Genomic DNA, 19,541 nt, shown 5'->3' on the forward strand with positions numbered 1-19,541 from the left:
TGCCCCTTTGTTTGCAATCTTTAATTTCTTTCAGTTTGCAAAATGACGCTTTAATTATGTTATTCATTTTTGAAAGAAAAAGAGAAAAAAAGTTTTAAATGAATTTACTTTTCTTTTTCAAAATAAAAGCAAAACTTTCCTTTGAGTTGTGAACAACAGAAGGAACATCAACAACTATCTCCATAGGATGAATCAAAGATTATGACAAGAAGCTCTTCTATCCCCAGTGAAGAAGCTCTTCTATTCCCATTGAAGAAGTTCTTTTATCCCCAGTGATGAAGATTTTCCATCTCCAGTGAAGAGGTTCTTCCGTCTCAATGAGAAAAGATGCTCATCTTCCCCAGAAAAGTTTAAAACATGCAACACCATTCATCACCTGTGTTATCTACACCGTGTTGAAGAACATTTGCCAAGTATCTGGTTGTATTGCGACGTCGGTCCTTCTCCAGTATATACTCCTCTGTCTGTCAGTATCGTCAGTATGCATGCTACATTCATGACATTCATCATTCATACATATTTGCATCATTTATGCATTCTTGCATTTTTCAATAATCGCTTGTTCAGGATATATCTATCCCAAATAAAAAAGAAAAAAAAAAGAAAAAGAAACGGATATGGGCGTGTCATCTCTCCAAGTAGGTTGTCACCCATAAGCAGAAAGAACATCTTCTTTCTCCAGTTCCCCACTGAGATCATTCCTCGTGGAAGAAGGTTGCTTTAGTTTTCTCCTCTCAAAACAAAGGAGAAAATCCCCAGTCGAGTTCACTCCTCATTGGGTACAAAGTCTTGTTTGATTATTTCTTTCCAATTCATTCTTGGTTAGAACCTTGTCTTTACCAGAAATTTCAAATTCCGATTCCTCAAACAGAGTCGTGAAAAACAGACAATAAGCAATAGCCTCATCATCTGAGCAGCTTATGTCTCTTTCAAAAGCTTTTTCCTCTTAAGGAAATCAATCACGAAGACCATTTGACAATCAGGGCCTTATTACTGTTCACAAGGCTGAATATCCAGTAATTTCCCTAGCAAAGTCTCCAGGATCATTTTATCACTCGGCTGATAATTGATCATGTCTTCAAAACCGCTATCACGAGGCTGGTAGTCGGTAACCTTTTGTTCTGGTTATATTATTAACATGTCTATCACAAGGCTGATAGTCGGTAATATTAACCGAACCTTTGAAACTATTTTTACCTTGTCAAGTCTATCACCATGCTGATAGTCCGTAATACAGTTTCATACCTTTCACCTTCGCATTATTAAACAAGTCTATCCCCAAGCTGATAGTCGATAATGTCGATAGGTAAGCTTTTTTTACAAAGCTATCATTCCCCGGTGAAGCATACACTTGCTTCCCCGAAAAGAGAGAAAACGGATTCTCTTCCTAAAATGGATTGAGATATCCTTCCCAATCTCTTTTCCCCAGCGGAGTCAGTTCTTGATATCCCCTCGGTAAAGATATCCTTGCATCATTCGCAATTTTGGTATCTTAGGTCCAAAATTCGCGTCTTCTGATATTTAAGTCTCTTCCACCCTATCAAAACGAAGATTTTCAATCTTCATGTCTCAGGTTGAAGAAACTTAAATAGGGGCATCTGTCATACCCCAATTTTTGACCTAAGATACCACCTCATATCATTTGCATATGCATCATTTGCATTTCTAACAAATTGCATAGCTTGTGTTTGCTACTTGTGACTCAGCAGGATTTAATCAGGAAATCACTCATCAGTACAAGTAACAATCAATTAGGGCTTTGTTCTCCCTTCATCTCAAAAGAACTATCTTCATCAATAATCAACATTTGGTCCTTAGAGATTCACTTCAACAAACTCAACAGCTTTGAATCGACTGAATTAGGGTTTTGACTGAAGACATCACACTCCTGACTTTTGCTCAGAATATGACCTAGTGACTTGGGACATGATATCAAGACCTCAAGTGCATCATTTTGACCTAATCCATTGGCTCATAACATCTCCTACACAAAGATTGATCAGACAAATCCTCAGATTAGGGTTTTGAACTATCAGGGACTGAAAATCAGGGATCACATTTGGGGAACCCTAAAAATCCCCAGGGAGTCAATCAAAGGTTTCAATCATCCTCAAATAATCCCTATGACAATATCCCATGGAAATTTCATCTCAATTCAAGGTCCACAGTCATCAATTTCATCAGGTCGACAGTTAGGGTTTTTGACCTAATTCACTGAATAACTGACTTTTTAATCAGGACATGGTGCCACAACTCAAACCATGGCTCAATATCCTCTAATGCTTCAATATGATCCATTCATACCATTCATTTGGTGAGGATAGCCTGTTTCATTTGAAATCTCCAGAAACGCGATTCGTCTGAAAAAAGTCAACTGTACAAGATTGCCATTGACTTTTGGGGAATTTTGGTCAACCATGACTTTTAAAGTTTTAAATCATCAATATATGATATGAGAAGTCAGTTGATCAAGAAAAATCAAGAAAATCAATCAAGAATCAAAAAGTCAAAAGTTTGACTTTCATACTTAGAAAATTTTTCTAAGTGTTTTTCATGGTTTTTTCCAAACTTTGAAAGGGAATAACTCAAAATTTCACCTACAAACTGAAAAAAACTTCCAACATGAAAGTTGTAGATTTTGATCCAATAAACAACTTTGACACATATAATTTTTTTCCATAAGATCAACCATTTAAGAGAAATGGAGGTTCAAAGTTGGTACTTTTTGAAAACTTCACTTAAAACCTCATTTTTCTCAAAGTTCATGGATCTTTTTCACCCACTTCCTTAAAGATCTTGAAGAAACTTTCAACTAGGGTTTTGAAGTATGTAATATGAGCTTTCCAAAATGTCTAAGAGCATGAAAAAATATGGAGTGTAGCTATGGTTTTGAATTTTGACATTAGTGACCATTTCACTTGAAATTTCAAGCCATTTTTGCAAAGTTATGAACCAATTTGCCAAATAATGCAAGTAATGACACACCAAAGCAATGATTGAATGATATTTTCTGGTTTAAGATCAGATAGGAAAGAGATAAGAAGCTTGGCCAAAATAACCATGGTTTAGTTACTTTTAACCATTGCATTAAATGTGAAAGATTCCTTTCTATCCCTTAAGCCAAATCATCACTTCTTGAAGCAAGTTGCAAAGTTCTGAGTTCAGAATCCTTGGCCTATAAATAGAAGTTCAAATCACTTCCAAATTCACACCAAAGTCTCACAAATTATAGGCTTTCTCTTTCTTTCTTGAATTGCAAGTTTCTTAAGTTTCAAAGAGGTAGAAATCCCAACCTCTAAACCCTTGAAGTTCTGAGCAAAGTGATGTTTCCCACAACTCATAAACATCATTTGAAACTTGTTTGAACCACTCATACACCCCAAAAACACCTCAAGCTCAAAATCACTACCTCACTTCTCAAATATGCATAACCATGGCCTTATCATGCCAAAATCCATTCAAGATCATTTCTGTCAAAACTAACACTTCCAACACCTCATATATATCACATATGAACTATCCAAACACTCACATATGATCTGAAACATCTCCATCTTCAAATTCGATTCATACTTGAAGCAACTGCAGATCGGGTGCCATGGCCATGCTCAGATGAATTCAACTTGTTCCAGACATCCAGACACCTTCCATAATCATCATAGAAGCTATTCAGATTGATACAAAGCATCTGTAACACCTCCAGATCAAAATCCAATTCTCAGTTTGGCCGTTTTTGGGGTAAGTGCACTTGAACTTCAAACTCTACTCTCCACGCATCATAACTGAAATATGAACATACCATCTCATTTCTGCACACATGAGGATCATTAACCCTCAATCAATTGCATCATAACTTGCACATACACGATTTCAGATTGAATCATAGAATTAGGGTTCTTCGTGTTCATCAGAAAATTGATAGCCTTAGAGTGAAAATAAATGCAATTAAAGACCACCATCATGATCCTTATGAAAAAACGAGTGAGTTAGACCCTTCACTTGATCAATTTGGTTCAGTTTTCAGAAAATTCAAAATCAAATGGGGATGGTGTTCTTGGCGCCATTTTTTTGTTCAGAAATTCAAATACTTGTTTTAAATATAATCAAATGAGCGTGTATCATTAACAAGCTGCGCGCGCAGCTCAGTTGGTTGTTGTTTTGGTTGGTGAGCATAAGGTCACGGGTTCAACACCCTTAGGGACCAAAACATTTTTTTTAACAACTATTTTTCTTTCATTTTCTTTTACAACTTCATTTAATTATTTAACACATCAAATTAACTCATTTTTTATTCATTTTTTACACACCTCTTATTTAATATACATATTTTGACAATATCAAAAAAAATCACAAAAAAAGATTTATTTAATATGTTTTTAATTAGGTTTAAAATGATACATTTTTAAGTGTTTTTAATTACTTTAAAAAATTGTTTTTCATTTAATTTTTAACCTAATCACTTGTAAATATTTTTTGTGATCGAACCCTAATCATTTAGGTCTTAATTAAGCATTAAAACTTGTTTTAACTTAATTAAGTTGACTTTTGTCAAATTCAAATCGTTTTAAGACGAGCGATCGCGATTCTTTTTCAAAACGATAAGCCACTTCTTTTTGATTAAATTGATCAATTGATTTTCAAAACGAAGTGGGGCCTCTCGAATATTAGAGAGTGTAAGTCCCATTTCTTTTCTTTTTGTACAGTTTGTTTTTTTCTTTAAACAATAAAACTTCAAAACAAAAATCTTTTCAAACAATTTTCAAATCATTTTCAAAACAACAAAACTTCAAAGAAGCTTCAAAACTTTTCAAAATATCATGGGCCTCCATGTAGGTATAAGTCCCGAGCCCCTTTTTGTACATACCCACTCAAGTACTTGAAATTAGGTATTTCATTGTACGCCTTTTGTACATATCTCAATCACTTTGATTTTTAACCCTGAATAACAAACCAAAAATGAAGGTTTCTTTAAATCTTCCCAAAAATATACCATGGGCCTCCATGTAGGTATAAGTCCCAAGCCCCTTTGTAAATACCTGTTTACATAGCTTTGAATAAATTCAAGTGGACTTCTCCCCGAGTGTGAGTCCCGAGCCCCGTGTATACAAATGGATCATGCTTACAGGTATATTTCCTTCATAAACTCCATTATATACACACACTTTGTCATAAATGTATAACTGTTCATATCTGTTCATGTACTTGTTCATATTTGTTCGTACTTGTTCATACTTGTGATTGTGTTATATACTTGTTCAACTTAGTACAACACTAGGTTCCCCATAGCCTCCTATTGGGCTTCGTGCAAAGAATCTCCACTAGTTTAGGTTAGGACATAGAGTATGGTTTCCCGGTGAAATCGCTCTAAGAGCTCAAACCAACTATACCACGCCTCCCCTTGGGCTTTGTACAAACGAGTGACCCTCCCATAGCCTCCTCTTGGGCTTACAATGCAAGGACCCTGGATTGTCCCTCCCATAGCCTCCTCTTGGGCTTACAATGCAAGGACCCTCGGATAGCCTCCTCTTGGGCTTCGTACAAGGACCCACGGGCTTCTTATAAGCATCCCCCAATATCCAAAACCAAATACCCTAGGAGATTAGACATTTTTCATCTCTATGCTAGGAGTATCTCTTATATATCATCACAAACAATCAATCAATCAAACTTCTTTTTTGCCACAAGGCTGGCTAATCAATCAAACTGTTTTACCACCGTACTGGATGATTAATCAAAGTTTTTGTCACAAGGCTGACTTCATTGAAACTTTTGCCACAAGGCTGGCTGATTAATCAAAGTTTTTGTCACAAGGCTGACTTCATTGAAACTTTTGCCACAAGGCTGGTTAAACAAAAACATCTTTATCATTCTAAGCACCCTAAGTGGCATGGCCCCGGGCTTATAATGAAAAGATTTTCAAACAAAAACAAACAGATGTATGTGATGATATAGATTAGATACATCTAGCATTTAGACGACATTTGTCTATTTTCCTTTGCTTCCACTAGCATAAGTGGGAACTACGATTGCTCTGACTTTCTCAACATCCCTTTGAGAATACGTAGGCACAAGGTCGATCCTTGGCGAGCAAAACAAAACAAAAAAAACCATTCAAACCTTAGCACCCGTAGACCCGAGCTACAGATGCTCTGATTCCCTCTAAGGGATATGTATGCAGAGGATCGCGATGATCTTTGCGAGCATAATCAAACAAACACCTTAGGTCCCACCAATTTCACAAGAACCTCTCAATAACATGGAATGAAAAATAAAGCAAAGAAACCTATAGAGTACTATAGATACGTTGGGTGCTAATACCTTCCCTTCGTATAACCAACCCTCTTACCCAAGATCTCCCCCCACTTTTAGGTTATTGCAGCTTTTTTCCTTTTCCTCCTTTGGAAATAATAAAAAGTTTGGTCGAAACAAAAGAAAAATCATTTTTTTTGAGCACTCGAGCCCAAGGAAGGCATCAGGTGTCTCATCCCACAAAAAAGAGGAACAAAATGGTTTTTCGCCCGCGACAATTAAGTAGCGAGTCAATGCTCTAGTCATGTAACACTGGGTAGACTAGGCGTGTTGAACTCATGTTTCTATTTGGTTATGTATTATGTTACAACTTGTGAACTTGTTTATTTGGCTACTTATCGTTTTAGAGGCTTTAAGCCAAATATTATGATTATAGTTTATTTTATATTGAGAGTGTTATTGAGTTATGATCATGGTATGGGACATGAATCATTTAATGGAATACATGAGTATTTTCGTATTTTCCGCTGTGAATGCATTTTTGGATGAATTATGATTAAATGTTAGGTGTTATCTGAAATGACCAGGTGTGCTGTGTATTGTGGATAAATGCTGTCGGTTTTTAAAAGCTTTTAGTTTTTGAAAACTTCGATGTGACGCCCTTTTGAATTATATGCATGCTTATTGTCTGATTTTATGTTAATTTTTTTGGGGTATAAAAGGGGTGTTACATTAGTGGTATCAGAGCATGGTCGACCAGTTGGTCAAGGTTATTAATGTCTTTTATCCCGTTGTATTAGATTTGTGTATCTTACACGATCAATACCGTTTTGTCTGGTTTGGTTGTTGGATGTCTTAGGACAATGGCTGCAGGAAATAATGGCAACATTAATGTTGCGGCAGTGATGAGGTGGAGTGGTGCGATTGGACAAGCGCCACAAGAGAGTGTCGGTTATGGAGGAAAGGATGAGTTCCGTCCTTTTGGAGATTTCCGAAGGTGCAATCTGCCGATCTTTGAAGGAGAGTATGGACCGGACAAAGCACAAGCATGGATGAGAGAAATTGAGAAGATCTTTCAAGTCATGAATTGTACTGATGTATAGAAGGTACGGTTTGGCACTCACATGCTGATGAAAGGAGCTGAGGATTGGTGGAATAATACCGTGCAGAGATTTAATGGGGAGGGTATTGAAGTTACTTGGACTCCTTTCCATGATGCATTTTCGGAAAACTATTTTCCAGAAGATGTGCGTGGAAAAAAAGAAATGAGGTTTCTAAAGTTGAAGCAAGGAAGAGGACAATCCAGCGGGAAACTATATGATGACAAGAGAGAACAATCTGATTTTGGCAAGAAGCTAAGTGGGGGAGGAACTTCTACTCCACTTTAGTGTTTCAGATGTGGTGTTGAAGGTCATCGTGCCGCTGATTGTGATAGGACTCCTTTGACATGTTTCAAATGCAACAAGATTGGTCACAAAGCACACAAGTGTAGAATTGGTTCGACTGCAATTTGTTACAATTGTGGTGGGCGAGGTCACATTAGTACCAAATGTGATAAGCCAAAGAAAGAGTAAGCGAAAGGAAAAGCATTTGTGTTGCCTGATGCTGAGACCACTGCTAAGGAGAGGTTAATCTGAGGTACGTATTTTATTATTGATGATGGTGCAACGTATTCTTTCGTTTCTTTGGATTGTGCTGTGAGATTGGATCTGGTTTTATCTGTTATGCATAGAAGTATGGTTAATGCTATAACTGCTGTGATTTTGTTTCTACCTTTTTTTCGCGTGTTTGAATTATCCGTTGAGCATCTTCTGTAGAGATTTTGGGAATTGATTTAATTTTTTTTCCGTTAGACCAAATTGATGAGAATTTTGGTATGAACTGTTTGGAGTTGAATCAAGTAATTGTAACTTTAAGAGATATTTTGGATCTTGGTATTTTAAGTGATTTCGAGTGCGAGTTCTGAAGGAACATTATTGTAGTTTAGTAACAGAAGTTTATGTTCCATCATGGTTGCGGCTACTATTAAAAAATTGAGGACTTGATCACCCTTAATCTATTGTTCATAGAAGATGATATCGTATTGGACGAGATAGACTTGTCTTACTAACTTGGTAGCGTGTAAAGCGACTAAGGAGAAGTTGAAGAGTCGATTTGAGGAGTTGTTTGAGAAGAGGTTCAATTGTCTGAGTGTATAGTCATAGAGTCGTGCCTGTTTTGTCGAGTAAGAAGAAAATAAGATTCTATGAGGTAATGTTTGAGGATGTTTTGATTCTAAGAGTGACGATGAACATAATGAATATTAAGGATTGTGTTATTGATGTTGAAAGAGAATAAGTTTTATGCGAAACTTTATGAATGTGAGTTTTGGTTGGAAGAAGTGAATTTCTTGGACATGAGATTCGAGCTGAGGTGAGTTGATGCAGATATCGACAAGTGGTAGTTTATGCTTCAAGGTAATTTTAAGTTCATGAGAAGAATTATTCAATGTATGCATTGGAGTTGTTTGTCGTTGTGTTTGTTTTGGAACTTAAGAGGCATTATTTGTTGGAACGAGGTTTGATGTGTTTAGTGATCACAAGAGTTGCAGTAATTGTTTGATCAGAAAGAGTTGAGGATGAGGTAAAGAAGATGGTAAGAATTCTTGAGAGATTAGGATTTTGGTTTGAATTACCATATTGGAAAAGCAAACGTTGTAGCCGATGCATTGAGTAGGAAATCATTGCATATTTCTATGTTGAGGATTCAAGAGTTGGAAATCGTTGGAACAATTTAGAGAATTGAGTTTGGTTGTGAAGCGACGTCTTCTTGCGTCAAGCTTAGTATGTTGAAGCCTACGTGCGGCATTCTTAACGAGATTAGAGAGAGTCAGAAATTGGATTTGCAATTGGTTGGCAAGAGAGCATTGATTAATCAATAAGAAGATAATAACTTTCGGATTGACGAGATTAGGGTCATGAAATGTCGTGATCGAGTTTGCATTCCTGATGTTACGAATTTGGAAAAGAGAATTTTGTATGAAGGGCATCGTAATGGTTTGAGTATACGTCATGAGGCTACTAAGATGTATCAAGACTTGAGAAAGTTATTTTGGTGGCAAGGTATGAAGAAGGATATTGCGGACTTTATGTATTCGTGTTTGACTTGTAAGAAGTCAAAGATTGAACATCAAAAGTCGTCTGGTTTGATGCAACCGTTATCTATTCCCGAGTGGAAGTGGGATAGTATCTCTATGGATTTTGTTTCGGGTTTTCCGAGACCATTGAGTAATTATGAGGCGATTTAGGTCATTGTGGAAAGGTTGGCGAGATGCGCTTATTTTATTCCAGTGAGGATGGATTATCAGATAGAGAGACTTGCTAAGTTTGACATCGAGAGAACGGTGTGTTTGCATGGTATTCCATTCGAGTATTGGAGTGGCATCCTTGGAATCTTGTATGGTTGAAGATGTGGAAAGTTTTGTATTGGTATGAATCGGGAGAGAGTAAGTGTGATTTCGGTGTCGAAATGGTTGTGTCGATTGAATTTTCGAGGACGAAAATATTCTAAGTGGGAGAGAGTTGTAACATCCCGATTTATTATTAATATTTTTATTATTATTATTATTAATTGTATTATTTGGTGTTTTTAATAATTATTTGCTTAATTTAGCCATTTATGATGTTTATTGAAATTTTTGCGTTTTGGGACGATTTAGTCGGTATTAGTTCGGGATAGCGAATCAATATTTAATCAAAAATTTTAATATTTTTAGTATTATAAATATTAATGAGTTAATATTTAGCGTTTTGGAAATTTTCCGAGTAATTAAGATTTGACCGAAAATATGAGATATTGAGTTATTAGAGGATTTTAGCAGTATTTATTTTATTATTTATTTTATTATTTATTTAATTAATTTGGTGCGTTAGTTATTTATTTAATTAATTGGTGTGTTAATTGATATATATTAATTAACTTGGTGTGTATATTTGTGTCTATTTAATTATTGGTGTTATTTGATTTAGTAACTAAAACAGAAATAATAAATAGTATATATTTTATTGGGCTTAATTATTGATGTTAGGAGTAAATAGGGGGTGTTATATTTAGGCTCATATAGTATATGTTAGTAAGGGTTAGAATGAGAGTATACCACAATTCCTATTCATTTCTTCTTTTCACGGAAACAAATAGAGGCAGAGAAGTAGAGAAAGAAAAGAAGGAAGGAAAAAGAGGAAGAAAGGGGAAGAACAAGGAAGAGGAACTAGGGCTTGAAGGAGAAATTGAAGAGGTAAGGGGGAGAATCCTTATTATTATGGGTTAGTATGATTGGGTCAATGGATAGATTAATATGATTTAGGGATTTTGTTATTCTAATTTAGGTTTTTGACATTGTTAGGTTTTGAATGAGCAATCTTTGAATATGATAAGTAATGGTGTTATGATGTTTATAATTGAAAATACATGTTAGAAATTATTGACATGCTTTATGTGTGTCTTACAATATAATGTTTTTCTTTAGATTTGTGTTCAATCTCAATGTTGTGTTCAAATGTTGATTCATGTTTTATTCGCATAGTGTAGTGTTTCTGCGAGATATATGTATGAAATATATATACTACTTCTTTATAATACATATATATGTATATAGTTAAAGAACTAAGAGTCTAAAATCTACAGGATAGTGATTCCACATGAATTTTCAATTTGAACTGTGTATTGTTTGCAATTTGGATTATACCCATTTTTCATCAAAATATATTAATAGTTTACAAAGAGACATAGGCTTTGAAAAGAGACGTATACTGTAGCTTTATGTTTTTCAATTCACTTGGAGCATCATGGTTTCAATTAGTAATATATACATTTCATGATAATAATAAAAATAAATATTACTAGTATAATATTTTTAGGTGTTTTGAGTTAGAGAGGAATATTTAAATTATTTGGCTAATTTAAATTATTTCTAATAGATTTGTTAGAGTAGTCAATAGAGTTATCAGAGTTATTTTTGAGTTGTTTAGAGTCAATTTGAGTTGTTTAGAGTTGTCAGTTTACGATGTCGGTGTTTACATTTTCGTTGAAACTTTAACAAATCATATCTTTTGAACCGTAATTCTGTTTGAGTCCCCGTTCGAAGCGTTAGAAAGCAAGCGCGATAATCTTTTCAATAAAAATGGTCTTTGTTTTACCCCAAATCTACCCCGCAATTATAAACGAAATCAGAGTGCATTTAAAATTATTCATCAAACAATGGGATGTCACAATTCGACTTAACCAAACAAACATACTTATATTGCATTTATTAAAGATACATAGCATTCGGAACAAAACTTCATTCACCACTTACAACCTAAACTTATAAACATCTTTATTATTCAACTTAACACAAGTGTCATCATGGAATATAATAATCAAGTAATAAAGACTAATCCCCCCGAGTGCTACGTATCAGAGCAATGGACACCGACTCGACTTGCCATAAAGCAACATCAAGAATTCACATCAATAACCTCGAACATCCACGACTAATCTTGAGTACCTGCCCATTTCCCATGGTAGGGGAAATATCAGCAAAGGGGTGAGATATCTTACAATATAAAGGAATGCATGATAAATAATATAGCAGATATAGATCATACATAATTTCACCACTTCGCATCACATAACATCTTACAACAACTTTCATCACAAAACAACTCATCAATATTATACGACTTTCAAGATAGCAACAATATCGTTAATCAATTAAGACAACATATTCAAATCACAATTATACTACCATCACATCACAACAAGCATATCATCGTCTCAACAATTCAAATAACATAATCAACTTATGAAATGGCAACAATGTCAACAATCAACCATGACAATATATGCAATTCACAAGTATGATTCCAACACATCACAACAAACATCTCATCATCAAGTCATCACGTCACCACAAACATAATCAAATAAGACTCAAATGCAATTCACATGTGACTCAACTTATGCAAATGCATGTGGTACCATTTGGAGTAATACTCCCACCGTCTCAAAATTTGCCATTGGGCACACCGTCGCTATTTGCCATCAAGGCTACCGTCGCTATTTGCCATTAAGGCCACCGTCTCTTAATGCAATGGATGTAACTCAATAAATTCAACATCCATACAAACCACATAAATAATACGTCACAACATCGTCTAAATCACCATCGAACATTATTAATATAATGTCGAACTTCAACAACAACAAAATCATCATCATTCATAAGAATGCATCACTTCACAATCACGTCACTATGTTGCATCATCATACAACAATAATTCACCTCACAATACATCACAATACAACTTATCAATATTATACAACTTATCAATAGTGACCATAGGGTCTACAACAACAAAGACAAATTCATCATGTTATAGCAACAATAACAATTCAACATATTACACAACAACAACAAACACCAACATGTTACAACAACAACAACAATTCATCATGTTATCGACAAACATCAACAATTCATCATATCACCAACAACATCAACAAATTAGTAATATTCCTTAGTTCAATTAATCATCATAACACGTTATATTCAATTTCATATATATTGCTAAGTCATCGCATGACATCATCGTCGACTCATACATATCAAAATACACACAATTAATTGCATATAGCATACAACATCTTTATTAATCACGCATATCATCACATACATCATTATTTCATTCATCATAAGGAAGGTACTTATCATCATCTCAACAACATTGTATCATCATAAGAAAACATACATCAAGTTATACTACAACACAATTATGTCAATTCATCGCAAGGAGCATACTTCATATATCAACACAACATAGTTCATCACTTAATCCTAATAAACATAATAGGAAACTATATCATATGGATCATTTTACTGCATCATGGTATAGTTCATTGTGTTAGCTTTCCAACGCTTGAAACGGCGCCTAAAACGGAGTTACGAATCAAAAGTTACATCATTTCAAAGTTTAGAAAAAGTTCTGCAAAACAGGGTTCGCGGCGCCAACAAAGTTCGCGGCGCGAACTGAGTGAATCCAATTTTTCCTGAGTTTCTGCCAGGCAGTTCGCGGCGCCAACAGAGGTTCGCGGCGCGAACTGGCGATTTCAGAAACCCCCAAAACACAGAAAACAGCATACGAAACCCATCCAAAAACCCCCAAACTCAACCCAATCAAGCAGAAAACACCAACCATCATGAACAACAATGGAATACATGTTATAAACACAAATACAACACATATTATGGATCTTCTAACATCATAACAATCATCAAACATCAATTAAAACACATTTCAAATCATGAATTTACACATTTGTTCATAAACCCTAACATCTCTACACACAACTTCCATGGAGAATCACATACAATCTAACCCACCATATACATCATCATGCCAACCCTTAGAAAGTAAGAACCCCACCCTTACCTTAGCAAAAGCTTCATCTTCAATGGAGTCATCCCTCTCTTCATGCCATAACTTTCTTCTCTTCCTCTCTTCTTTCTGTTCTTTCTCTTCTTTCTCTTCTTTTCCACAAAATGAGTTATGAGGTTTAATCTCTAAAACCCTAACTCTTACTATCTTTTCACTACTGGGCTTAACCCATAACCCATCCATTGTGTTATATTCTTCCACTTTGGCCCAATTCATAATATTCCTCTAATTACTCAATTAAGCCAAATAACACACATAATTGAATAATCACATAACATCACGAATATTATTCCCAATAATAATCCACAACTACAATTGCTCCTTAACTTAATTAATACCAACTTATAATTGTATTTCTCCGACTAATTAATCCGACCATAAACTTAACTACTCAAATCAACATATTAATCCATTATGTTTGTAGAATAATACCGATAAACCTCGACTTCAACTAATTCCAATGAATAAATCCTCGATTAATCTAATTAAATAATTAATTAGATTCGGGGTGTTACAGTCTTGAGCAATAAAATGCTAGAAAGTGGAAATGGAATAGAAATAGAAGTGAATTAAATTAATATAGTTTGATATTAATTGGTTAAACTAATAATTGAATTAATTGCGATGAGTCTATTTAATCAGATTATGTTTGGACTTGGATAACTTATTCGGTTTATTGGTAAATTACGGTATTTTGAGAATTTTTCCGTAATTGTGTTTTTGGCTCGAATATTTATGTTGAGAATAATATATTGTTATGCCAATAATTTTTATTTGATAAGGTGTATATTCATAAATATGTGGTAAATGTGAATTGACATGAGATAGTATGGATACTAGTGTTAATTGGATTTTGTGAATCGAGTTTGATTAATTGGCCTTTTATATGTGAATGATATGTATGTGTTGTGAATGTTGTGTACAATTGGTGGATAATTCATCGAGTTGAATTATTGTGATATGCGGAATGTTAAGATGGTAGAGATGATCTTAATTGCATAATTGGTTGGTAATTGTACATTCATTCATGGCATAGTCGGCTTTATTGTGGAAGCGGTGAAACTGTGGGTTCACATGGTATTTGTTCTGGACCGGCCCAATCTAATTAATTGGGCCATTCCCGCCTTCGGCCCAATATACGTCAGATCCCACGTGGCGATTTCCATCCGACCAGACCGGGCAAATTCGCCTAGTAATCGACCACGAGGATCCCTCGTGCTCGGCCAACAACCAGTCCACGCGTCTCCTAAATATCCGCCCCAGAAGGAGGAGTCTAATCCGCTCAAAAACATCCTATAAATAGCCCTCTACATACAGAGGGCAATGTAATATTTTTCTTACCTAAAAAACTCTCTCACTATGTTGTACCTTGTGGAATATATACTTACTTTGGCATCGGAGTGTCTTGCAGGTACAACACCTTTTTCCCTTCTCCACCGCTCGGAACTTCAAGCCTTCATTGTTGTTGGCCATCTGATCTGCTCGATAAGATCAATGGCGCCGTCTATGGGAAAATCTAGCTCTCCCATTCCTTATTCTTGCACTTTCTTGATCCGTTCTTGCCTCCTGCAAGAAAACCAGGAACCAAAGCTCTAATCAAATCATCACTCATGGCCGGCAATAACGAAGATCCCTCTTCAACGGACGTTGCAATACTTAAGAAAAACGACGTCTCCATCGTTCCACCTTCGAGAAACACCATCCCTCGAGACGGTGTCACATCGTCCCCTTCCCCAAAAGATCTCCAAGATGATCAATTTCATCGCTTCGAAGATACGAGCGGGAAGGACAACCACGAAGAAAGTCTGGGCAATCCTTTCCTCTCCAAAGGACAGACTCCTCAAGATCAGACCATAAACGTTGTTCTAGCCGCTCTTGCCCAAACCAATGCGCTCATACAGCAGAAGAGTGACCGAATCGGGGCCCTTGAGCAGAAGCGCCACTCAAAGACGCCCCCCGATCAAAAAACTCGTTATCGACGCGAAGTAGTCACCAAGAAACGCCCTCGTTCACCTTCCCCCAGGGAGAAGGCAGGTCCCTTTTCCAAGAAAGGGTCGAACAACCAACGTTCCCGACACCATTCACAGTCCCCTCGGCCAAAAAAGAAGTCTAGATCACCCTCGGCAAGACACGACGGTAACCGAAGGCGACACAGGCGTAGCCAGAGCCGATCTTCTTCTCCGTTTGCCAGCGACGATGAAGAGGAGCGCCATGGTCCTCTATCCCAGGCAATCTTAGAGGCTCCCCTGCCAACAGGTCTCGAAAAACCCCCTCCGTTGGGCACCTACGACGGGACAACCGATCCAGATGAACATATCGAGAACATCGATGCCCTTCTCGACTACAGAGGAGTGCCAGGTGCCATTAAATGTCGTTTGTTCCCTACCATCCTACGCAAAGGAGCCATGACCTGGTATAAAAGTTTTCCCGACGAATCCATCACGTCATGGAAAGTGCTCGGAAAACTTTTTTCTAGACACTTCACGGCCTCTCGTAGACACCCCAAGTCAGAAGCCTCCTTAGAAGCCATTATCCAAGGAAAGGACGAATCTCTACGGGCCTAAATAGAAAGATTCAACAAAGAGGCCGTACAAGTATCCACGACAGCCTATGTGAAGAAATTCCTGCTCGAACAAGGTCTCCGACCACGGTTAGACTTCGCTAAAGCCGTCGGAATCGAAACACCCGCTACCCTGGACGAATTCTTTCTCAAAGCCCAAGCTTACATACAGTATGAAGAGAAAGAAGCAGCCCACGCAGTCCGTAATTCCAGGCACGAAGAGAGCAATAAAAACGCACGCCAAGATGAGTCTCGCCGAGGAGCTGACAAAAAGAAAGATGATAAAACTCGGGACCCTAAGGACTACAAAACTCCCGCGGGGAAGTTCCGAGAGTACACCCCGCTGAACGCTTCAAGGGATCGCATTTTGAATGAATGCGCAAACGCCGAGTTTCAGACGGGCAAGGTCCGGTTCCCGAAGAGCATGACCGCCCGGCCAAACGTGGATAAATCGAAATTTTGCAGATTCCACAAAGGTCACGGGCACAACACTGAAGACTGCATCCACCTAAAGGACACAATAGAGATATTAATCAGGGAAGGGCACCTGAAACAATACGCAAAAAAGCAGGAGGCTACCAAAGAGGCTAAACCAATCACCGAGGAAAAACCGGCGGAGGACACGCCCACCATGCAAGTGGCCATGAGCGTTACCAGGCCAGGAGATTTTTATCTCCCTGATTGGGCCAACGCTGCAACCACCAACTCCTCCTACAGCGCCTAGGAGATGTTCCCGTCCATAATGGTTATATCCGGGCGGAGGATTCAGCAAACTGACCGTCGGATCCGTAAAACGCAAATTCGACGAGCTAATCTCGGCTACCGCGAGCATAGCCTCGACCTTCGACCACGCCAAAGGCAATTCTTCCTCAATATCTTTTTACAAAGAAGAATTGCCCGGAGGAGCACCTAACGCGACCATCCCACTTCTCATCCGAGCTCGGATGGCTAATTTTGATGTGCGAAGCATATTGGTCGACCAAGGAAGTTCAGTGGACATCATGTACTCCCAACTATTCAAAACACTGCAGCTGAACGACAGTCACCTTACCCCATACGTAGGGTCGGATTTGCAAGGATTCAACGGCACGGTAACCAAGCCATGGGGGTTCGTGGAGCTCATAGTTTCGATCGGATTGGCAGAAGCCACCAGGGCAGTGAAAGTCCAATTCCTGGTGATCGACTGCCCATCAATATACCAGTGCATCCTCGGACGCCCCACTATGGCCGAATTAATCGCGGTCCCCTCGACCGTGCACCTCAAGCTTAAATACTATACAACTAAAGGACAAGTCGCAACAATCAATGGTGATATCGAAGCCACCAGGAGATGTTTCGAAGCATCTGCCAAAGGCCTATGCACGTTGAAAACAGTAGCTCAAGACAAAGGGGAAGCTAGTGTAATCTCTGAGATCAAAAAATCAATGCCCCACATCGACAATGTCGACCTGGACAACCGTTTTCTAGGAGATCCCGAGCAGAGCATAAACCCAAGAGCAGCAGCAGGGACCCTTCGGCCAATCCCCGACGGAGACTTCGAACTCGTGTCCCTCGGAGCAAATCCGACCAAAGGAGTAAAAATCAGAGCAGATCTACCGGACCTAGCCAAGAGACAACTCAAAGCTTGCCTCCGAGAAAATGCCAACCTATTCGTATGGAGCGCCGCCGAGATGCCGGGACTCGATCCAGAAGTGGCCTGCCATCATCTGACTATCGACCCCGCCTGCAAGGCCGTCGCCCAAAGAAGAAGAAAACAATCACCAGAAAAAGCGGCAGTAGCCGAACTAGCTATAAAAGACCTCCTAGAGGCCAATTTTATATCTAAAGCCAAGTACACCACTTGGCTCTCCAATATTGTACTTGTTTAAAAATCAAATGGAAAATGGCGCATGTGCACTGACTACACAGATCTTAATAGGGCTTGCCCAAAAGATGCTTATCCTCTGCCCAATATAGATAAACTAGTAGATAATTCCGCCGGTTTTAAATTACTTTCATTTATGGACGCATATTCCGGGTACAATCAAATACCCATGGCTAAAACTGACAAGAAATACACGGCCTTCATGACCGAATCAGGCAATTATTACTACAATGTAATGTCCTTCCGTCTGAAGAACGCCGGCGCAACGTACCAGCGCATGATGAACAAAGTGTTTCGAGCAGAGATAGGCGACATGCTCGAAGCCTATATGGACGATATGATCGTCAAATCCCAAAAGGAAAACGATCACGCCGCCCATCTTAGAAAAGTTTTCGAGCAAGCCCGAAAATGTAAAATGAGGTTCAACCCAGAAAAATGCACATTCGGCGTCCGCGCAGGAAAATTCCTCGGTTTTTACTTGACAAAAAGAGGAACCGAAGCAAATCCGGATCAATGCAAGGCCTTTTCGGACTTGCCCACTCCAAATTCGAAGAAATCAATCCAAACCTTGAACGGCATGCTCACGTCATTATCCAGGTTCGTAGCCAAATCCGCTCAGCATGCCCTGCCACTATTCAAACTCTTGCGCAAAGAGACCGCCTTCGAATGGACGAAAGAGTACGAACGCGCCCTCTCTCACCTCAAGCGAGCACTCTCCAGCCCACCAGTTTTATCTAGGCCAGAAGTTGGAGAAATCTTATATCTTTATCTCGCCGTGTCCACCGAGGCCGTCAGCGCGGCCTTGACACGAGAAACCCCGGAAGGGCAGAAATCCATTTACTTCACGAGCAAAGCACTCCAAGGCCCCGAGGTCAGATATCAACAGATCGAAAAAGTCGGACTCGCGTTAATAACTGCTGCCCGAAGACTCAGACACTATTTCCTAGCACATACCATAGTCGTTCGAACCGAGCAACCCGTGAAACAACTGCTTGCACGCCTCGACATGGCCGGAAGGATGCTCCGTTGGTCGTTGGAACTTGCAGAATTCAACATCAAATACGAATGAAGGAAAGCCCTTAAAGCACAGGTCTTGGCAGATTTCGTGGCCGAAATGGCCTTCCCCAAAACAACAAACAACAACGCCCGAAGATGGACCTTATACGTGGACGGTGCTTCAAGCTCAACTGGCAGCGGAGCAGGGATCATTCTTGAAAATGGAAAAGGAACCCTCATAGAAGTATCCCTCTCACTATCATTCCGAACGTCCAACAACCAAGCCGAATATGAGGCCCTGCTTGTCGGGCTACGCCTTGCAAACGACTTAGAAGCCGAAGACATTAAGGTGTTCACCGACTCTCAACTGGTCGCATCCCACATCTCAGGCGAATATCAGATCAAAAGCGAAGCCCTC

General features: G+C 38.4%; 1 protein-coding gene across 1 annotated transcript; it reads left to right on the plus strand.

Moving 5' to 3' along the window:
• The first annotated feature begins 15,313 nt into the window (after positions 1-15,313).
• On the plus strand, positions 15,314-16,987 carry LOC131618850 (uncharacterized). The gene is made up of 2 exons (XM_058890008.1): positions 15,314-16,061; positions 16,341-16,987. The coding sequence occupies exons 1-2, from the start codon at positions 15,314-15,316 to the stop codon at positions 16,985-16,987; spliced, it is 1,395 nt and encodes a 464-aa protein (XP_058745991.1).
• The last annotated feature ends 2,554 nt before the right edge of the window (positions 16,988-19,541 follow it).

This window comes from Vicia villosa, linkage group LG7 (assembly GCF_029867415.1).
Source record: "Vicia villosa cultivar HV-30 ecotype Madison, WI linkage group LG7, Vvil1.0, whole genome shotgun sequence".
NCBI classification, from domain to species: domain Eukaryota; kingdom Viridiplantae; phylum Streptophyta; class Magnoliopsida; order Fabales; family Fabaceae; genus Vicia; species Vicia villosa.

Bases quoted from the DNA above. Each gene is read 5' to 3' on its own strand.
- LOC131618850 (XM_058890008.1), top strand. From the start codon at position 15,314: ATGGCCGGCAATAACGAAGATCCCTCTTCAACGGACGTTGCAATACTT. The intron at 16,062-16,340 runs GTGCCATTAAAT...TGCTCGAACAAG, and splicing joins CGACTACAGAGGAGTGCCAG to GTCTCCGACCACGGTTAGAC.